This window comes from Equus asinus, chromosome 24 (genome assembly GCF_041296235.1).
Source record: "Equus asinus isolate D_3611 breed Donkey chromosome 24, EquAss-T2T_v2, whole genome shotgun sequence".
Taxonomy (NCBI): domain Eukaryota; kingdom Metazoa; phylum Chordata; class Mammalia; order Perissodactyla; family Equidae; genus Equus; species Equus asinus.
Genome location: NC_091813.1, coordinates 59,945,648 through 59,965,116, shown reverse-complemented (window position 1 = coordinate 59,965,116; position 19,469 = coordinate 59,945,648). Strand labels below are relative to the sequence as shown.

Genomic DNA, 19,469 nt, shown 5'->3' with positions numbered 1-19,469 from the left:
AGAACTCATTTTGAATGATATATTTTGTTATATTTCCCTATTTTCCCCGCAGACTTTGACCACTGAACTTGGGTCCAGGGATGGTGAAAGAGGATGTGGAAAGAAACAACACTGGTCAGGGAGGAGAGGGTTATGCACATGGCTGGAGCTTAGGAACATAGATACATCTTATGAGAATACAGGTTTTGTTAGCTCATTTAATTTGTTTCAAGCCCCATTGCTTGTCATTTCTCAATACCTCCTGCAATTTTTAGTATAGGTTTCTTTCCCAGCTGAGATATTTTGAGGCAACTTGATATTTACATTTGGGTGATAACTTAGGAAGCCTCCAAAATCTTTGTGTTTTTTTTCATAACCACTTCTTACTTCTTAATAAGTGATAACATTTTACTTTTGAAGTTTTTGTCCCCTCCTTCCACTTCCCATAGACTTAAATTTTCTACCTTTCTCACTTTATTTCCCCTTCAGGTTCATTCATAGATTCATGCTCCAGTCCTGAGAGGCCATGTTATTTTAAATCTTTTCAATTTTTTTGAAAATGTATAGATAGATTTGTACTTCTAGGGTGTACACTTGAAATGTATGGTTAGGAATGTACAATATCTAAAGACAAATGGAAGCATCTTAAAATTAATTGAAATATTTAACATTACAGTTTTATGTACTTGACAGAAAGAAAGGCTTCAACAAAAGGATTTGTCCTTGCCCAGGACAGTTATGCTTTCAGTTAAAGAGAGAGTTTATTTGACCAGAATAGCTCATTTTCTAGTGATGCTAGATGACTAAAGACCGTAATTTCAGAAGTGCTTCCTTTCCATCGACAGAATTTTGCTCTCCCCTGGGAAAGCAAGGACCTATGTCTTTGAGCCATGCTTAAGTTTTGAGAACTGGGGCTATGCAAGGGAAAGGAATAAGTTAAACATGGGGAATAATATGCAATAATGTTTGTAGGAAAATTATTTACTTCAAATGAATCGTTCATTTAAATTGTTTAAAAAATAGTTTGTTATTTAGTGTACGGTAATAATTATTGATATTTAGAGATTGCCTCTTGTTCTTTAATTTCACAGTATCCTGTACTTCTCCCATCTGTCCAGTAATTTTATGTGGTATCAAGAAAGTACCTTGTATTGCACTAATTTAGGGGGTGGGAACATCTATAGTTTAAATTTATCCTGCCTTTACTGTGTCATTATACATTTCTATGTTCTAATTGGATTCTTTTGTTCATTTTGAAATTTACGTTAAAAATCTTGCAATGCCCCTTGAATTAACTGGAGATGTCCTGGCATGTTGCATAATTATGTTTGATAATCATTCCTTCTAGCACTCTAGGTCTTCAAGAGGCTTTAGATACCTTAAAACCAGTTAAAACCGTAGAATCCATCAGCTTGATTTGTCATTTTCTAATCTGATAGCTAGGACTGATGGGGGATGGGCGATGAGAGAGTGGTGTACAAGTAAGGATACTCCATGAGTTTTGGAAAAGGAGTATGGAATTGGCACCACACAAAGAGATTAAAGGTAACTTTAACTACTTAGATATTTTATTTTGCAACTTGTATTACATTTGACTACTTGCTTGGTTGCTTAGCTCTGTTTATCACCTTGACCCAGACCAGTATTAATCACAATCCATCTGTGGTTCCCCAGTGCTGTTACTATTCCTTACTGATGGGTAATCTCAATAAGGCAACTGGTGACTTTTTGTGGGGGAGGAAAAGAGAGAGAAGGGTGAACATGTTCTGTTATAAATAAACACTTGTCTGCTTTTCCTCATCTATGTGAGCACTTGGCATCCTTTCCATTTGCCTGTATATTTTCTTCTTAATTTCTAGTCATTTTTATTCCAGAATGGGGAGACATTGCCTGGATCTTCTTCAACTTAAACTACAGTAAAGAGAGCCTCTTTCTTAGTCCTCTTTTCCCATCAGTTTTAGGAATGAATTGATAAGCACCTAAAAGAATTTGTTTCTGGATAGGATTCTTGAAATCCTAACCCCATTAGGAATAACCCCAGTAGTTGTTAGAAATAAAACTGTTATACAGACTGATGTATGTCCAAGTTGAATATTGATGAGAGATTCTAAGAACAGATCTTACAGGCCAAGTTCCAGAGTGCTAAGCTCCACTCATGGGATAAGTAACATCTGGGTTCAAAGAAATTATTATGTTAAGATGCTCTCAATGTCTTTTAGGCAGTGCTGCAGAGGGCTTCTTACTTAGGTGGCCACTGGTCTAGGATCTCAGCTTTGTCTGTTCAGACACTTAAAAGGTGTCCTGTGAATTTTCTTTGAAATACGCAGGGGAAGCAGAAGTGGGTTGTACATGTTGTAAGTGAGATGGTCATTAGATGAAACGAGATTGCAAAAGTGTTGATTATTGTTGCAGCTAGGTAATGAAAATTCTCTGTGCTATTCTCTCTACTTTTGTGAATGTTGGAAAGTTTCAGAAATGAGAAGTTTTTAAAAGAATGAGCTGAAGAGAATATTAGAAAAATGTTAACATCCGTTATAAATGAGGGACAGGTATCTGTTTTATTTTCTCTATTTTTGTTTTATAATTTTAGGACATTTCAGAATTAAAACTTCAAAAAAGTTATCCCTTCATCCATGAATGACTAAATACTAGGGATTATTTTCTGGTAACCAAACTAAGCTCATAAAATGTGGAAGAAATGTCAGTTTGTCAGCCTTGATATTCACTAATTAGTGTCTTTTCCAGTAGGAAAGAAGGAAGGTTATGGAGTACAGAGTAAGACCATAAGGAGTTTGATAGTAAGGACAGAATAAAGTTATGGAAGTTGAAAGCAGACCCCATCGCAGCACTTATGATAGCAAGTTAGGACACCTTTTTTCTTGGAAAAATAGCATCAAGGTCTTATTCTTGGATATGGTTCTCTAAGACAATAAACACCTCACTGCCTTTCTTTGTTGTGAAATCCTCTACCATATATTACAGAATATTAGGTTACAGTTTATCTAATATGAATTACATTTTATTTAGTCTCCTTGATGAGATTTAAGAAACCTTTTTGTCTCCTCAATATTGTATTTGTAAGTCACCTTAGTGGTGAAATTTTGAAATATTGTTTCCTAGTTCCTAAAGTATATCTGTTTAGGAAATTGCATTCAACTGTGTAATATTTTCAGATACTTAGTTTCAAGGGCTCTGCTGAGACATTTTAACAAAAATGCCACTTGAAGGTGAAGCAATTTAAATTAAATTTAAAGTGGAAGGGAGGGATATTATATTGTAACCTTCTTTGTGATGCCCTGTCCCCCATTTCTTTCTAATACCATTTTATAACTCACATATTAGAGAGATTTCTAAAGCTAGGAAACAAGATTGTGGCATTCCATTTGGCTAACTGATGTTTTATATTTTTACTTTCCTACGTTTTCTTCATTAAGCATTTAAGTACCTTTTGTGTGTTGAGCACTGTGCTAGGCTTTAGTGACAGAGGGTATCTACCTCAAAGAACTGCTCTCAGGAAGCTTCCTGTCTATAAGAAAGACAAATGAAAAATAAAATTAAAATGATGTGTGAAATGTGTTAAAATGCAATAAATAATATACTGGGTTGGGATAAGTAAAGGGAGTGAGCATCTCTGCTTAGGAAATCACTTTTTAGAGGAAGCTTAGGAATTCATTTTTAAAGATGATTGAGTATTTACCAGGACAACACGGAAGGAAAGACATTATCGGGCAAGGTAATAATATAAAATAGCAAAGTAAATTTGTGGGACTCTGCTTGTTTGGTGTCCTTTGTAGATTGTGTGTGGAGACGTCACGAGAGAGGAGATTCGAGATACAGGTAAGGGCCAAATCAAAGTGAGCATTAGACGTGATCCTTTTGTCAGTAGAAAGCTATTGAAAAACCTTGAATTTGGAATGAACTGTTAGGATTACCAAAATAGCTCTGATTTTAAGGAGTAATGTGAAACTAATTGGTGACCATTGTGTTAGTCTAGATGTTATGTAATGAGGTTTGACCTGTATTAGAGTAGAAAGAATAGAGGATGGGAAAGATAAGAGACTGTTTTAGAGGGAGGTTGCATATGGAAGGTATGGGAGGGAAGGGAGATTGGGTTGGCCTGGAGGTTTTCTGCTGTGGCTTATGGGGTTGGTGATACCATAAATTAGTTAACAGAAGGAATAAAGAAGGAGCAACAGGTTTTAGGAAAGTATGAGTTCAGCTTTAGACAATGATTTTGAGCAGCCTGTGGTAGGTACCTCTAGAGGTGAGGAGTAAGGAAGTACATTGCCGGGGTCCAGCCTCGGCAGAGTCCAGGTTCCCGCGGGAGAGACGGCGTCAGCGAAAAACTGGGGAGGGGGAAATAAATAGGACGTGAGACTTGGGTTGGTGTTAGCAAGTCCGACTTTACTGTGCACAAGTGTCGTTTATATATTTTTCAGGATTAGTACAGAAATAGTTCTACAAATATTCTCAGAGAGATAAGAAAGTAAAAAACGAGCACAAGAATATTTATTAGCATTCTATTTTATAGAGCATAAGGTTAATGGTAGTCTTCTCCACAATTAACTAGTGTTTGTTGTCTCTAAGCTAAAGGAGATAGGTACCTAGGCATCTGTTGTAATTCATGGTAAAGTTAAATCAAAGAGAGAAGGTCCAGGCCTCCGGACAGGACAGCAGTCCCTCTGGTTACATCCTGGTGGAGCCATCCCTGCCTCCCTCAATCATTTACGCCATTAGTGTAGGTGGTTAATGGGAACAAAAGGCGACTCCAGGGTGTCTTATCCCCAGGGCTATCTGCATTCTCAGCGGGCAGTTAAACATCTTTACATTTTCGCGCCCTTTAGGGGGTGAAAGCATTCCTTTGTCTTTTAGATTGTGGAGCTAACAGTCCCTTAAGCACACTGCCGGAGAAAGTATCATTTTGTTAGTAAAGTAAAGGGATGAAAAGCTAAGCTAAACTATATATCTTCAAGAATAAAAAACAGAAATAAGTATAGACATAACCTTGCTAGAAAGCATACATATAATTCAGAAAATATCAGGGGTGTTGGCCGGCCATTCTTCACCGAGGGGCATCCCTGCACCCCTCGGCCCTTCTACTCATCAATTATTTATTATTTATTGCTTTTAGGAGAAAACCTCTATAACATTTTAACAGAAAGCAGAAGGTCAAGAATAATATATAGATACTTCTTGATCATCCAATTAACCAGCAAACTTAGAAGGACGATGCATATATATTTAGACAAAGAACTGGAGGGAGAAGGAAACATTAACCAGATGGAGGCCATAAACCTAATTCGACATCTTATCTGGGCAGGATTCCTTTCTGCTTGTCTCAAATGGCACTGTGTGCTCCTCCAATAATTAACCGAAAAATGTCTTGAAAGTTACCTGCAGGTGGTCACATTCTCTTACTTTATCTAATTTTCCCAGGAGGTAGTGCCTCCCAAGCAGGCACCCAAAGGCGTGAAAACTGGAGGTTAAGAAAGGAAAAGGAATGAAGGGCAATTAGAAGCGGCACAGGTTTCAGAACTATGTGAGGGGCTGGCCAGTTATTCTTCACCAAGGGGCGACCCTGCACCCCTCGACGTTAATCGGCTGGACCCTGTCAATCAAATGATGTAGCCACAGCTCCCAGCAGTACATATCTGTTTGTTAGGAGTACACAAGCATAAGGTCTCAACTGGAGATGGAAATGTGGGATTTGGTGTCTTGTGGGTTTTAGTAAAAGCTGTAGGCAAACAAAAATTCTAACAAGTCAATAATAAAAAGGCGAATAGGAAAAAAAAGGGCATAAAGCTTAAACAGTCACTTTACAGAAGATGAAATGCAAATGATAAGTATATGAAAATGGAGTGACTTCATTAGACATCATAGGAATGTAAAGTGAAACCACAATGACATACCACTCTCTAGAAGCCTAAAATGGAAAGAAAAAGGAAAGACATTAGCAAGTGATAATAAGGTTGTGGAGGAACTGGAACATTCACTAGCTGTGGAAGTACCCATTTATATTTGTACAACTGTTTTGGAAAACTCTTTGGCGGTATCTTTTAAAGTTGAACAAATGAACAGATGCAATTATTATGACCATTGGTGTACTGGGAAACTGGCTTGGTGTGTGTGTGTTTGTGTGTGTGTGTGAGAGAGAAAGAGATTGGTATGTAGAGTTGCTGATACTCCCACCGTGGTCAATTTCAAGCTATCAGTGGTTTAAAAACCCAACTTTCAAAAGTCTTCAATGTGTAACAATCAGTATAAGCTGGTTGCTGCCCAACCCAGTAATTTGATTTCTAGATATATAGCCAACAGAAATGCATAGATATTGAGCCAAAAGACACATACTAAAATGTTTGCAGCAACTCTATTTGTAATGCCCAAAACTGGAAACAACCCAAATATCCGTTTGCATTAGAATAGGTAAATTGTGGTATATTCATATAATAAAATACAACAATGAGAAGAATGGACTATTTAGACTCGAATTACGCATAATAACAGTATTGGATGTCAGAAACATAGTTGAAACCAGACACAGAAGAAAAGATACTGTATGACTCAATTTATGTAAAGTTCAAAAGCTAGCAAACTAATCTTGGGTTTCAGAAGTCAAAATAGTTGCTTTCCTTATTTGGAATCATGACCAAAGGTGACACAGTGGACTTTATGAGGTTCGTGTTCTGTTTCTTGATCTGGGTGCTATTTACTTGAATGTGTTCCCTTTGTGAAAATTCATTGAGCTGCAATGTATGATTTGTATACTTTTCTGAATGTATGTTTTAACATACATTATGTTACATTAACAAAAATGCTTACATAGAGCGGAAAAGCCTATGGGCAGAGATGAGATTACCCAGGAGTGAGAAGAGAAGAGTGACACATCCCAGGGAACACAGAAACCTCACATACACATTCCTGTTTCTTTCCCCATTTTCCTCCAGACCCCTTCTAGCTTTTTCTATAAAAGCATTGCATGAGGTAAGGATACCAAGAATAAAATTTCTGTTAGAGTGTGGGATTACTCCTGTAGCATTTCTGCATTGAGACTGTTTCCAAGGGGACTTTTTGACTGAATTTATTCTTAGGTTTTGGAAAAGTTAAAAGAGTTGGAGGAATAACTACTGTCACGAGAAAGACTACCTGGAGGCAGGAGAGGGTGCTAAATACAGAACAGCGACATTTTTCTAAACCTTCTAGTGTGTTGGATCCCAGTAAATGCACTGTACCTATGTGATCATCTCTCCATGATATACTGAAATGGTATACTTTGTGAATTATTTGGTTTGAGAGGGGCAGAAAGAGGAAGGAATTTCATACTAATCTTCTCCTTAAAGAGTGCTTTCAGAAATGGGAAAGTACTCCCAATTAAACAGAAACATCTTTCACTAAAGCCCATTAACATATAATATTAGAAACATGTTTGTTCATCTGTACTACTGCATACTTATCTCTCTTTTCCAGAAATGGCAAGAAGTCTTTTGAAGACATCGTCTATGTCTATAAGAACAAAATTGCTGCATAAAACCGGAGTGTCACTTTATAATACATCTCATGGCTTCCATGAAGAAGTTGTTAAAAAAAAGCTTCAGCAGTTTCCCGGTGGATCTGTTGACCTTCAGAGGGAAGACAGTGGCATTGGCATTCTTACTCTGAACAATCCAAGTAAAATGAATGCCTTCTCAGGTATAGAGATGTTTCTTTTGCTAGTTAAAGAATAACCTAAATCTAACCTGCTAACATATGATTTTTATCTTTACTCTTGTGATAAAATTTGTGGAAGTCATGGTACTCTTTGTAGAACACACATACACACACGAAAACAAAACTATCCCGTGAAGCAGGAACATTTCTTACTATTTGTGGATAGTTTAATGTTTTTTAAAAACCCATGAATACAGGTGTTGATAAAAAGATAATGTCAAATTAATCTTGATAATATTTTTCATTGAAATTTATTAACTGCTTAATAACTTGATTTGCGTTCAGCTAATGTCACTGGGAGACAAGTGGGGGGACATTTCAAAGATTTTTAAAAATGAAGAAGAAAAGCCTATAAATGAAAATTATTTAGCTTAAATTTTTTTTCTGTGAATTGAAATACGACTGTCATTAATACATTAACCATGTAATTCCAATAATCAGTCTTCTGGTAGGCAATACTATATTTGAGTTAGGAACGTAGGCATAACTCTTGTTATGAACTGTTTACTTTATAACTCTTGTTGAGCTTGTCAACTTGACACTTAATGTGTACTGCTGTAAAGTCAGGTCTGTATTTCATTTTTACCCTAAGGAATAATTTTTTCATACCACCATATCCCATATTATTCATTCTAATCTTCCTATCCCTAGGACATGTATGATATATTCTCATTTTTCTGCCGAACCATATTTTTGTGTGATTTCTTAATTAAGATGGATAGGTAGAGAGAGATCACTAACAAATTGTAAACTTTTAAAGCGGGGGCTGTCATGTATACTTCTTTTGTGTATGTGCCATAGTACCAACACAACAGGCGTTTGATAGACATTCAGTATATATTTGTAAAATGCATGACCTAAGAGTTCTGTTTGATGCCTGATGGTTTCTAAATTATTTCTCTTTTTTCCAATATTTTATGTGTTTGTGAATCCCTTCCCCTCTCTGGCAGGTGTTATGATGCTACAACTTCTGGAAAGAGTGATTGAACTGGAAAGTTGGACAGAGGGGAAAGGTCTCATTGTCCGTGGGGCAAAAAGTACTTTCTCCTCAGGATCTGATCTGAATGCTGTGAAAGCACTAGGAACTCCAGAGGCAAGTATTGTATGAATTAATTAGGCACTAGGTTCTGCATGTTTATCAGACATCTACGGCTGAGATTATTATATTTTACTTATGTGGTTATTATGATGACAGCTACTCTAATAGCTTTTCAAGGATCAGAGTTTTTGTTTTGCTTCGTAAATTAAGGATTAGGTTGCAATGGTATGAAGTACTGGAGGGAAAAAAAAAGGAAGGACAGGAAGATGAGCAGTAACCAAAGTCCGTTATTAAAACCAGCAAGAGTTTGAATTCTTTTAAGTGGAAGCCCCTTAGCATCTCATGATAAGGAACTTTACGTGAGGTATGTAGGAGAGGAAAAATTTTCCTCTCTTCCCTTCTAGGTTCCTTGGCTGTTTTAATAATCAGATTGACATAAGACAGATTAACGTAAGAAAAAAAAATTTAATTACATATGTATGGGGGCCCCATAAGAACATAAGACCCAAGGACAAGTCAGGCAATTGAGGTTTGTATGCTATCCTGAGCTAAGGAATGGGATGGGGGCCTGGGGCCTCTCAGGACAATAAGAAGAGCAGATGTTTGGTAATTAGATGTTTGTCCTGCTGTACAGATAGGTCATTCAGATAAGTCATTTCTGGTAGTAGCTTGCTTTCTGGAACAGGTCCGCATCTAAATTCTTTTAGGTTTAGGGGAGAGGTAAAAGTTTTTCTTGAGTCTGCTGGGTCTTGATTGCCTTCAGCTCAAAATAGTCCACATGCCAAAGTGGTACATTTTGGGAAGGCTCACTCTGAACCTCTTCAGGTATATATATTAATTACCTAGCATAGCTTTGGCACATAGTAGACTCAACAAATGGTAACAGTTTAAAAATTTGCCTTTGGAATACCCTGATAGAAAAAGAATCCTAACCATCTTCCCTTATCAGTCCTCCAAGAAGCCTGTTCATTCTTGAATTCAGCCCTCCACCCACATCCCCTAGATAAAAAAAAAAAAAAAAGCAAGAGAAATGAAAAAGGAAAAAATGTAAGTATTTGTTGCCATTTAATTATGGATGTGGGCTGTATGTAGGTAATGTTTTAAAGGTTTCCACAACTCTCATACCACTCTATGTAGTATATGATCTCTATTTGCATAAATATGTGAGGAAAGAGCTCTCTCTCTCTTTTGTTTATTTGAGTTCAAAATAGTTTACATCATTGTGAAATTTCAGTTGTACATTATTGCTTGTCTGACACCACATAAGTGGTCCGCTTCACCTGTGGTATCCACCCCCACCCCCCTTCCCCTGGTAACCACTGAACTGTTTTCTTTGTCCATGTGCTTGTTTATATTCCACATATAAGTGAAATCATCTGGTGTTTGTCTTTCTCAGTCTGGCTTATTTTACTTAGCATAATACCCTCCAGGTCAATCCATGTTGTTGCAAATGGGATGATTTTGTCTTTTTTATGGCTGAGTAGTATTCCCTTGTGTGTGTATATATATATATATATATATATATATAACCACATCTTCCTTATCCAATCATTGGTTGATGGGCACTTGGATTGTTTCCATGTCTTGGCTATTGTGGATAGTGCTGCAGTGAACACAGAGGTGCATATGTTACTTTAGATTGTTGATTTCAAGTTGTTTGGGTAGATACCCAGTAGTGGTATAGCTGAGTCATATGGTAGTTCTATTTTTAGTTTTTTGAGGAATCTCTCTACTGTTTTCCATAGTGGCTGCACCAGTTTGCATTCCCACTAGCAGTGTATGAGGGTTCCCTTTTCTCCACACCCTCTCCAACATTTGTTATTTTTAGTCTTAGTGATTATAGCCATTTTAACAGGTGTAAGGTGGTATCTTAATGTAGTTTTGATTTGCGTTTCCCTGATGGTTAGTGATGTTGAACATCTTTTCGTATGTTTATTAGCCATCTATATCTTTGGAAAAATGTCTGTTCCTATCTTCTGCCCATTTTTTGATCGGGCTGTTTGTTTTTTTGTTGTTCAGTTGTGTGAGTTGCTTATATATTAAGGAGATTAACCCCTTCTTGGATATATGATTTGCAAAAATTTTCTCCCAATTGGTGGGTTGTCTTTTGGTTTTGATCCTGGTTTCTTTTGGCTTGCAGAATCTCTTTAGTCTGATGAAGTCCCACTTGTTTATTTTTTCTTTTGTTTCCCTTGTCTAAGAGGACATGGTGTTCAAAAAGATCCTTTTAAGTTTGTTGTGAAAGAGTGTACTGCCTAAACTATCTTCCAGGAATTTTATGGTTTCAGGACTTATCTTCAAGTCTTGGATCCATTTTGAGTTTATTTTTGTGTATGGCATGAGACAATCATCTACTTTCATTCTTTCGCATGTGGCTGTCCAGATTTCCCAACACCATTTATTGAAGAGACTATTTTTTTCTCCATTGTATGGTCTTGGCACCTTTGTCAAAGATTAGCTGTCTGTATATGTGTGGTTTTATTTCTGGGCTTTAAGTTCTGTTCCATTGCTCTGTGTGTCTGTTTTTGTACCAATACCATGCTGTTTTGATCACTGTGGCTTTGTAGTACGTTTTGAAGTCAGGGATTGTGATGCCTCCAGCTTTGTTCTTTTTTCTCAGGATTGCTTTAGCAATTCAGGGTCTTTGCTCTATTTCTGTGAAGAATGTCATTGGGATTCTGATCAGGATGACATTGAATCTGTACATTGCTTTGGGTAGTATGGGCATTTTAACTATGTTTACTCTTCCAAACCATGTGCATGGAATCTCTTTCCATCTCTTTATGTCATTATCTCTTTCAATAATGTCTTACAGTTTTCATTGTATAAAGCCATCACCTCCTTGGTTAAATTTATTCCTAGCTACTCTGTTCTTTTAGTTACGATTGTAAGTGGAGTTGTATTCTTGAGTTCTCTTTCTGTAAGTTCGTTATTAGAGTACAGCAATACAACTGATTTTTGTAAGTTGATTTTTACTTTACTGTAATTGTTAATTATTTCTAATAGTTTTCCAATGGATTCTTTAGGTTTTCTACATATAAGATCATGTCGTCTGCAAACAGTGAGAGTTTCACTTCTTCACTCCCTATTTGGATTCCCTTTATTCCTTTCTCTTGCCTAATTGCTCTGGCCAAAACCTCCAGTACTTTGTTGAATAAGAGTAGTGACAGTGGGCATCCTTGTCTTGTTCCTGTTCTCAGAAAGATGGCTTTCAGTTTTTCCCCATTGACTATGATGTTGGCTGTGGGTTTGTCATATATGGCCTTTAGTATGTTGAGATAATTTCCTTATATCCCCATTTTGTTAAGAGTTTTTATTATAAATGGCTGTTGGATCTTGTCAAATGCTTTCTCTGCAACAATTGAGATGATCATGTGGTTTTTATTCCTCATTTTATTAATGTGGTGTATCACGTTGATTGATTTGTGGATGTTGAACCATCCCCGTGTCCCTGGTATAAATCCCACTTGATCAAGATGGATGATCTTTTTGATGTATTGCTGAATTGGGGGTGCCAATATTTTGTTGAGGGTTTTTGCATCTATGTTCATCAACAATATTGGCCTGTAGTTTTCCTTTTTCGTCTTGTCCTTGTCAGGCTTTCGTATCAGAGTGATGTCCTCATAGAATGTGTTAGGAAGCATGCCATCTTCCCTAATTCTTTGGAGTAGCTTGAGAAGGATAGGTATTAAATCCTCTCTGAAAGTTTGGTAGAATTCCCCAGGGAACCCGTGTGGTCCTCAGCTTTTATTCTTTGGGATACTTTTGATTACTGTTTCAATCTCTGTACTTGTGATTGGTCTATTCAGATTCTCTATTTCTTCTTGATTCAGCTTTGGGAGGTTGTAAGAGTCTAAGAATTTATCCATTTCCTATAGATTGTCCATTTTATTGGCATATAGTTTTTCATAGTGTTCTCTTATAATCCATGGTATTTCTGTAGTTTTCCTTGCTATTTCTCCTCTTTCATTTCTAATTTTATTTATCTGAGCTTTCTCTCTTTTTTTCTTTGTAAGTCTGGCTAGGGTTTTGTCAATTTTATCTTCTCAAAGAACCAGCTCTTTGTTTCATTGATCCTTTCTACTGCCTTTTTTGTTTCAGTGGCATTTATTTCTGCTCTGAGTTTTATTACTTCTCTTCTTTTGCTGACTTTGGGCTTTGTTTGTTCTTCTTTTTCTAATTCAGTTAGGTGTAGTTTGAGATTGCTTATTTGGGATTTTTCTTGTTTGTGAAGTTGAGCCTGTATTGTGATGAATTCCCCTCTTACTACCGCTTTTGCTGCATCCGAGATGAGTTGGTATGGTATGTTTTCATTTTCATTTGTCTCCAGATATTTTTTGATTTCTCCTTTAATTTCTTCAGTGATCCATTGCTTGTTCAATAGCATGTTGTTAAGTCTCCACGTCTTTGTCCCTTTCTCAGCTTTTCTCTTGTAATTAATTTCTAGCTTTATAGCATTGTGATTGGAAAAGATGCCTGTTGTTATTTCAACCTTCTTAAATTTGTTGAGGCTTGCCTTGTTTCCCAACGTATGGTCTATCCTTGAGAATGTTCCATGCACACTTGAGAAGAATGTGTATTCTGCTGTTTTGGATGGAATGTTGTATATATTTCTAAGTCCAACTGGTCTAGCTTTTCATTTAATTCCACTGTTTCCTTGTTGATTTTCTGTCTGGATGATCTATCCATTGATGTGAATGGAGTGTTGAGTTCCCCTGCTATTATAGTGTTATTATTAACGTCTTCTTTTAGGCTTGTTGACAGTTGCTTTATATACTTAGGTGCTTCTGTGTTGGGTGCATAGATATTTATGTGTTATTTCTTCTTGATGGAATGTCCCTTTGATCATTATATACTGCCCCTCTTTGTCTCTCTTTACCTGTCTTATCTTGAAGTCTACTTTGTCTGATATAACGATTGCAATACCTGCTTTCTTTTGTTTGCCATTAGCTTGGAGTATCATCTTCTGTCCCTTCACTCTGAGCCTGTGTTTCTCATTGCAGCTGAAATATGTTTTCTGGAGGCAGCATATTGTTGGGTCTTGTTCTTTAATCCATATCGCCACTGTGTGTCTTTTTATTGAAAAATTCAATCCATTAAAGTTTAGGGTGATTATCGATATGTGAAGGCTTAATGCTGCCCTTTTATCACTCATTTTCTGGTTCTCCTGGATTTCCTTTGTTTCTCGTCCTCTGTATTTTGGTCTACCAATCAAGTTATGTAGTTTTTTATGTTGTGTTTGTTTGTTTTCTCATTTATTGTTTGTGTCTCTGCTCTGCTTTTTCATTTAGTGGTTACCCTGAGGTTTGTATTCAAAATCTCGTGGCTAAGATAGTCCCTTTTTTGATGGCCTATTTTCTTAGACTAAACTGATTCAGTCCCTTTCCTCTTTCCCTTCTAAGCTGTTTTTTTCACATCTTATTCCATCTTGTGTTGTGAGTTTGTGGTTAACATGATGATTATCTTTGTTTTTGGTGTTTTCTTTCCCTTTGTCTTTAATGATATACTTGAGTATTTGCTGTCCTGCTCTGATTCTGTCTACCTATTTATCTCTTTACTCTGTGCTTTGTAACACAGAGTTACAGGTATGAGAGCCTTCTTGAGGATTTCTTGTGGGGGCGGGGGGCGGTCTCGTGGCTATGAACTCTCTTAGCTTATGTTTGGGAAAGTTTTTATTTCTCCATCATATGTGAAGGATATTTTCACTGGGTAGGGTATTCTTGGCTGAAAGTATTTGTCCTTCAAAGATTTGGATGTCATTCCAGTCTCTCCTAGCCTGTGAGGTTTCTGCAGAGAAATCCACTGAAAGCCTGAAAGAGGTTCCTTTGTAGGTTATTTTCTTTTGCCTTGCTGCCCTTGGTATTCTTTCTTTGTCATTCACTTTTGCGAGTTTCACTACTATATGCCTCGTGGTAGGTCTTTTTACATTGACATGTTTAGGATATCTGGCAGCCCCTTTCACATGGAGTTCCATCTTCCCTAGGTTTGGGAAGTTCTCTGCTATTATTTCTTTGAACACGGTTTCTACTGCATCCCCTCTTTTCCTTCTTGAATACCTATAATTCTTATGTTGCATTTCCTAATTGAGTCAGATATTTCTGAAAGACTTTCTTCATTTCTTTTTAGTGTTATTAATTGTCTCTCCTCCTCTATCTGGAGGATTTCAACATGTCTATCTTCAATTATGCTGATATGCTCCTCTGTGGTGTCTGCTCGAGCATTCAGGGAATCCATATTTTGTTTTATTTCTTCCGTTGTGTCTTTCATCTCTAATATTTCTGATTGATTCTTCTTTATAGTTTCAGTCTGTTTCATGAAGTAGCACCTGAACTCATTGAATTGTTTCTCTACATTCTCTTTTACCTCATTGAGTTTTTTGATGATAGCTATTTTGAATTCTTTGTCATTTAGATTACGTAGTTCTGCATCCTCAGGACTGATTTCGGGTACTTGTCATTTTCTCTCTGACCTGGAGATCTAATATAATGTTTGATATTGCTAGAGGGAGTGGCTCTGTTTTTTTGCATCCTAGTGTTATTTGGTAACAGTTACCACCTATCGCCACCGGGTAGAGGTAAAGAGCCACATATTCTGAGCTCTCTGCCTTCAGCCGAGATCCCAGGGGCTGGAGCTGTGCTGAGCAGGTGGGGGGAGGGGTGTTTTCTCCTGCATGCTCTCATGGATTTCTCCCTCTGCTCTCACTCTGTGCTCTCCTGGGGTGTTGGCTTGATAAGGTCACCCCTCGCAAAAGCTTTTGCCCCATTAGAGGGCTTCCCTCAAGGCTGCAATCGATTTTGGGGGTCCTTCACGTTCCTGTGAATGAACAGCCTCTCCCCTGTTCCTTCCCTCTTGGAGGCTTCCCGTGGTCCCAGATGGCAGTCTTTAGGGGGATAGTGAAGTTTGTCTTACCCTGTTCCACTTCCCCCAAGGAGGGCTCTAGCCTCTCCGCCCTCCATCATATGGCTGCGTGGGTCTCTCTGACGTTTTTTATGTTGCGTTTGGATGTCCACTCTTGGAGTATGAATGTCCTTGTCTTTGTATGTTGGAGGGGATAGATTGCTGGGAAAAGTCACTCTGCCATGATTCTGATGTCACTCCAAAAGAGCTCTCTTTTGGTAATTTGGATAGACTTAGATTTGAATGCTGGTTTCACTTCTTTCTGGCTAAGTGATTGGACAAATTAGTTAATTTTTCTGTGTCTTATTTTTCTAATCTATAAGTGAGAATTATATATTTCACAGAGCTCTTGTGAGGATTCAAAATAATGTATATAAAGTGCCTACTAGCTTGGTGTCTGAAAAAGGTAGCTGTTATTTTTATTTCAAAGATCTTGATATTGATAAATATTATTATTCATGAAATCATCCATAATTTGTGGCACTACTAGACTTAAGTTTGTAATGCATCTGAATGGTTAGAGTGTTAAGATGGATGTTGGAATATCTATGGATTCCTGCCCAAGCTTTACTAACAATTATATGACCTGCAAGTCGCTTGATTATAACTTTCTATCTCTCGAATGATTGGGTTACTAGGCACCTCATTTTGCTCACAAAAGTCACTGTAAAGATAGAATGATATAGTAGATTATTGTGGGTCTGATATAAGTCAGGTAGGAAAACATCCCTAAAAAGGTCCAAGGTTATTTTGTTTTCCTCTTGTTGGAAAGTTGTTTCTGTCTTTTTACATCATGCAGGATTTTTTTTTCCTATATATGTAGAAGCTAAAAGTGGAAACATGCTAATTGTTTCGTGTATATATTGCGAGTCTGATGTAAGTCATGTAGGAATGCATATGTAGTTTTTATTCAGACTTCAGATAAGGGATCACTTAATGAAGTTTATTCTTTTTAGTATAGACGTTGTCTGTGTAATCTCTTTTGAATGCCTGCGGTAAAATAAGATTGACTTTTGATCAACAGCTGAGAACTAGGATCATGTGGCCCCAGTGCTTAAATAGCATTGCAGGTGCCCATCACTTACAGTTGTACACTTCTGCCAGTCTCATCAAGAAAATCTGGAATTATGGGGCCACCCCGGTGGCATGGTGCCCGGGGAACTGAAGGTGCCCGGGTACACTGAAGCGGGGCACTGCCTTGGTGGCCCGGGGTTTGGCAGTTTGGATCCTGGGTGGAGACATATGCACCACTTGTCAAGCCATGCTGTGGCAGGCATCCCACATATAAAGTAGAGGAAGATGGGCACGATGTTAGCTCAAGGCCAGTCTTCCTCAGCAAAAAGAGGAGGATTGGCAGCAGATGTTAGCTCAGGGCTAATCTTCCTCAACAAAAGAAAATCTGGAATTATGATTCAGCTCTGCAATGTGTATGCTTAGAACCCAGATTGGTACTTAAAATAACTTATTTTACTTAAAGCATTTTCCTAGGTAGATGGATCCTTTGTTCTACATTTATGAAATTTCCCTAGTCCTAGTATAAAAAATTTATAGCATTGAAATAAGCAATTTGAGTAAAATTCTCTTTGTGGATAATATTAAGAAACATAGTAATATGTATAAAGTACTTTGTCACATGTTGATTTTAAAATTAACAAAAACTATAAAGTTCCTGATAACTATTACCATTTCTCATACTGTCTATATTTTTATATGCCTGAGAAATAACTGTTAAATACAGTAGTCCCCTCTTATTCACTGGGGAGATGTTCTAAGACTCCCAGGGGATACCTGAATAGTACTGAATATGGAACCCTATATATACTCTGTTTTTTCTTAAACATACATATCTTTGATAAAGTTTAATTTATAAACTAGGCACAGTATGTGGTTAACAACAGTAACTAATAATAAAATAGAATGATTATAACAGTTATAACAGTATATATACTGTAACAATATACTGATAACCAAGATGGTTACTAAGTGACTAATGGGCAGGTAGCATATACAGCATGAATACACTGGCCGAAAGAATGATTCATGTTCTGAGCAGATGGATCACAATTGTTCAAGATTTTATCCTGCTACTCAGAACAGGAGGTGATTTAAAAACTTCCATAATTGTTTATTTCTGGAATTTTCCATTTAATATTTTTGAACTATGGTTCCACGGAAAACAAAACCACAGATGAGGGGGGACTACTGTATGTGTAAAACTGAGATTTAACAAGTGGGCTCAAGTCTTCTGAGCTTCATACCTGTTTGAGTTGCAGCTGCAGGTGTGAATGCATCTGCCCATCACAGCTGAGATACTGTGAGACCCTTAACGTGACTTCAAGTTATAAAGAGCCTTTCTCTCAATGAGGCTTTTCTTATCTAATATAGTTACTCTTTGTGGTTGCAGATGCCTCACTAGTGTCTGCTTATTTGGTGAATTTGCTTTTCTGAGGATGATGAGATAACTAGAATAGATAATGATTTTAGTAATTGGATTACATTCCCTGCTAATTATAATAAGATACTTGAAAGAGATTATTAAATTGATTTTGTTTAAAAAAGATATTTATGTTGATGTTTTTGCCCTTGTATTTTTTCAAAATTTTAAGATATTTTATTAATGAAAATTACCAAATATAAACAAAAGTAGAGTGGCTAATACAATGAAACCCTCATGTACTCATAAGAGCGTCAACAACCATCAATATTTGATTATATTTATCATTCCACTTTTTTTTTTTAATCTACCTGGTCTCTCAAGAAGTTGGTTTCATTTTGGTATTCTTTGTTTAATGAGCAGTAAGAGAGCTCCCTATTAGGCAGTCCTTGGTTGTGAAGGTCAGGCAGGGAGATGGATTAGCATAACACAAGCATTAGCCCTGCAAGGTTATGGGACAGAAAAAAGAACAAAATAGGAAAAAATCTAATGTAAGTATTAACCCAGTTATAAGATTTGGATTTGATGCCACAGATGTTCTGTAGACTGCAAAAAGTCTTTTTTCAGACGCAAAATCTAAGAATAAGCTTCAAGACATAGGGAAATAAAAACCTGCTTATTCTACAATGAATAGGCATAACGCCTCAAGGAAAAGTCTGACATTTAGAAACCCTTATACTCTTTATCTGATAGCTTGAAGATAACATCCTCCTTTGCCTCCTGACCTTCCTTGTTACTTTTCTGCCAATCTATTGACCCTGTTTTCTGTGTTGCTTAAATTTCTACAGTGACCTCAAAGTTCTTGTCTCACTTCTTTGCTTTTGCTACTACTCTTGTACAGTTCCATTTTAGTCAATAATTTATAAATAAGCTATTTTAATTTTCTCTAAACCCTTCCATGTAATTTGAGCAAAGTAATAAATCCATACAACAAGCACTTAGGGAAACAGAGAGCTCACTTATGTTCTAGGATAAGATATTTTACAAGCTGGGCATTTTTCCACTCAGGATACATGAGGCTTAGAGGAAATATGTTGTTAATAGTTCTTTTGGCACTTAGGCTGAATATTGTGCTTCTCATCTTTGTTATACTGGGAAGAGCTGGAGGAGTAGGGTTGGGTGTCAGAGTATCATCCAGATTGGACGAAAATATCACCATCTGCAACAGCTCTCAAAACCTTTTTTTTTTTTTAAGTACTTCCTAGCTTCCAGCTTTTAGCTGTCAGAGCAGGTCCAGCTTTTCATTGGTCCCTTTCCCTCAACTCATTCTATCACAGGTAGGAGTTTATCTAATTGACTTATTTTCTTCCTTCAGCCCAGTAAGAGGCCTGAGAGTATAACCATTGTTGGCTCACTGGCTTTGGGGGACAAATGTAATAAATTAAATCTTTCTTCTCCTTAGGTCATGTTGGCTAG

At 37.1% G+C, this 19,469-nt stretch overlaps 1 protein-coding gene across 6 annotated transcripts in view; it reads left to right on the top strand.

Moving 5' to 3' along the window:
• ECHDC1 (ethylmalonyl-CoA decarboxylase 1) overlaps positions 1-19,469 on the top strand; it is a 67,032-nt gene that overhangs the window by 23,157 nt on the left and 24,406 nt on the right. For all 6 annotated transcript variants that reach the window (XM_070496443.1, XM_044757412.2, XM_044757413.2 and 3 more), the window contains 2 exons: positions 7,444-7,665; positions 8,634-8,776. In XM_070496443.1, the coding sequence (XP_070352544.1) occupies positions 7,446-7,665; positions 8,634-8,776 (363 nt within the window). In that variant the 5' untranslated portion in view covers positions 7,444-7,445. The remainder of the gene's footprint in view (positions 1-7,443; positions 7,666-8,633; positions 8,777-19,469) is intronic.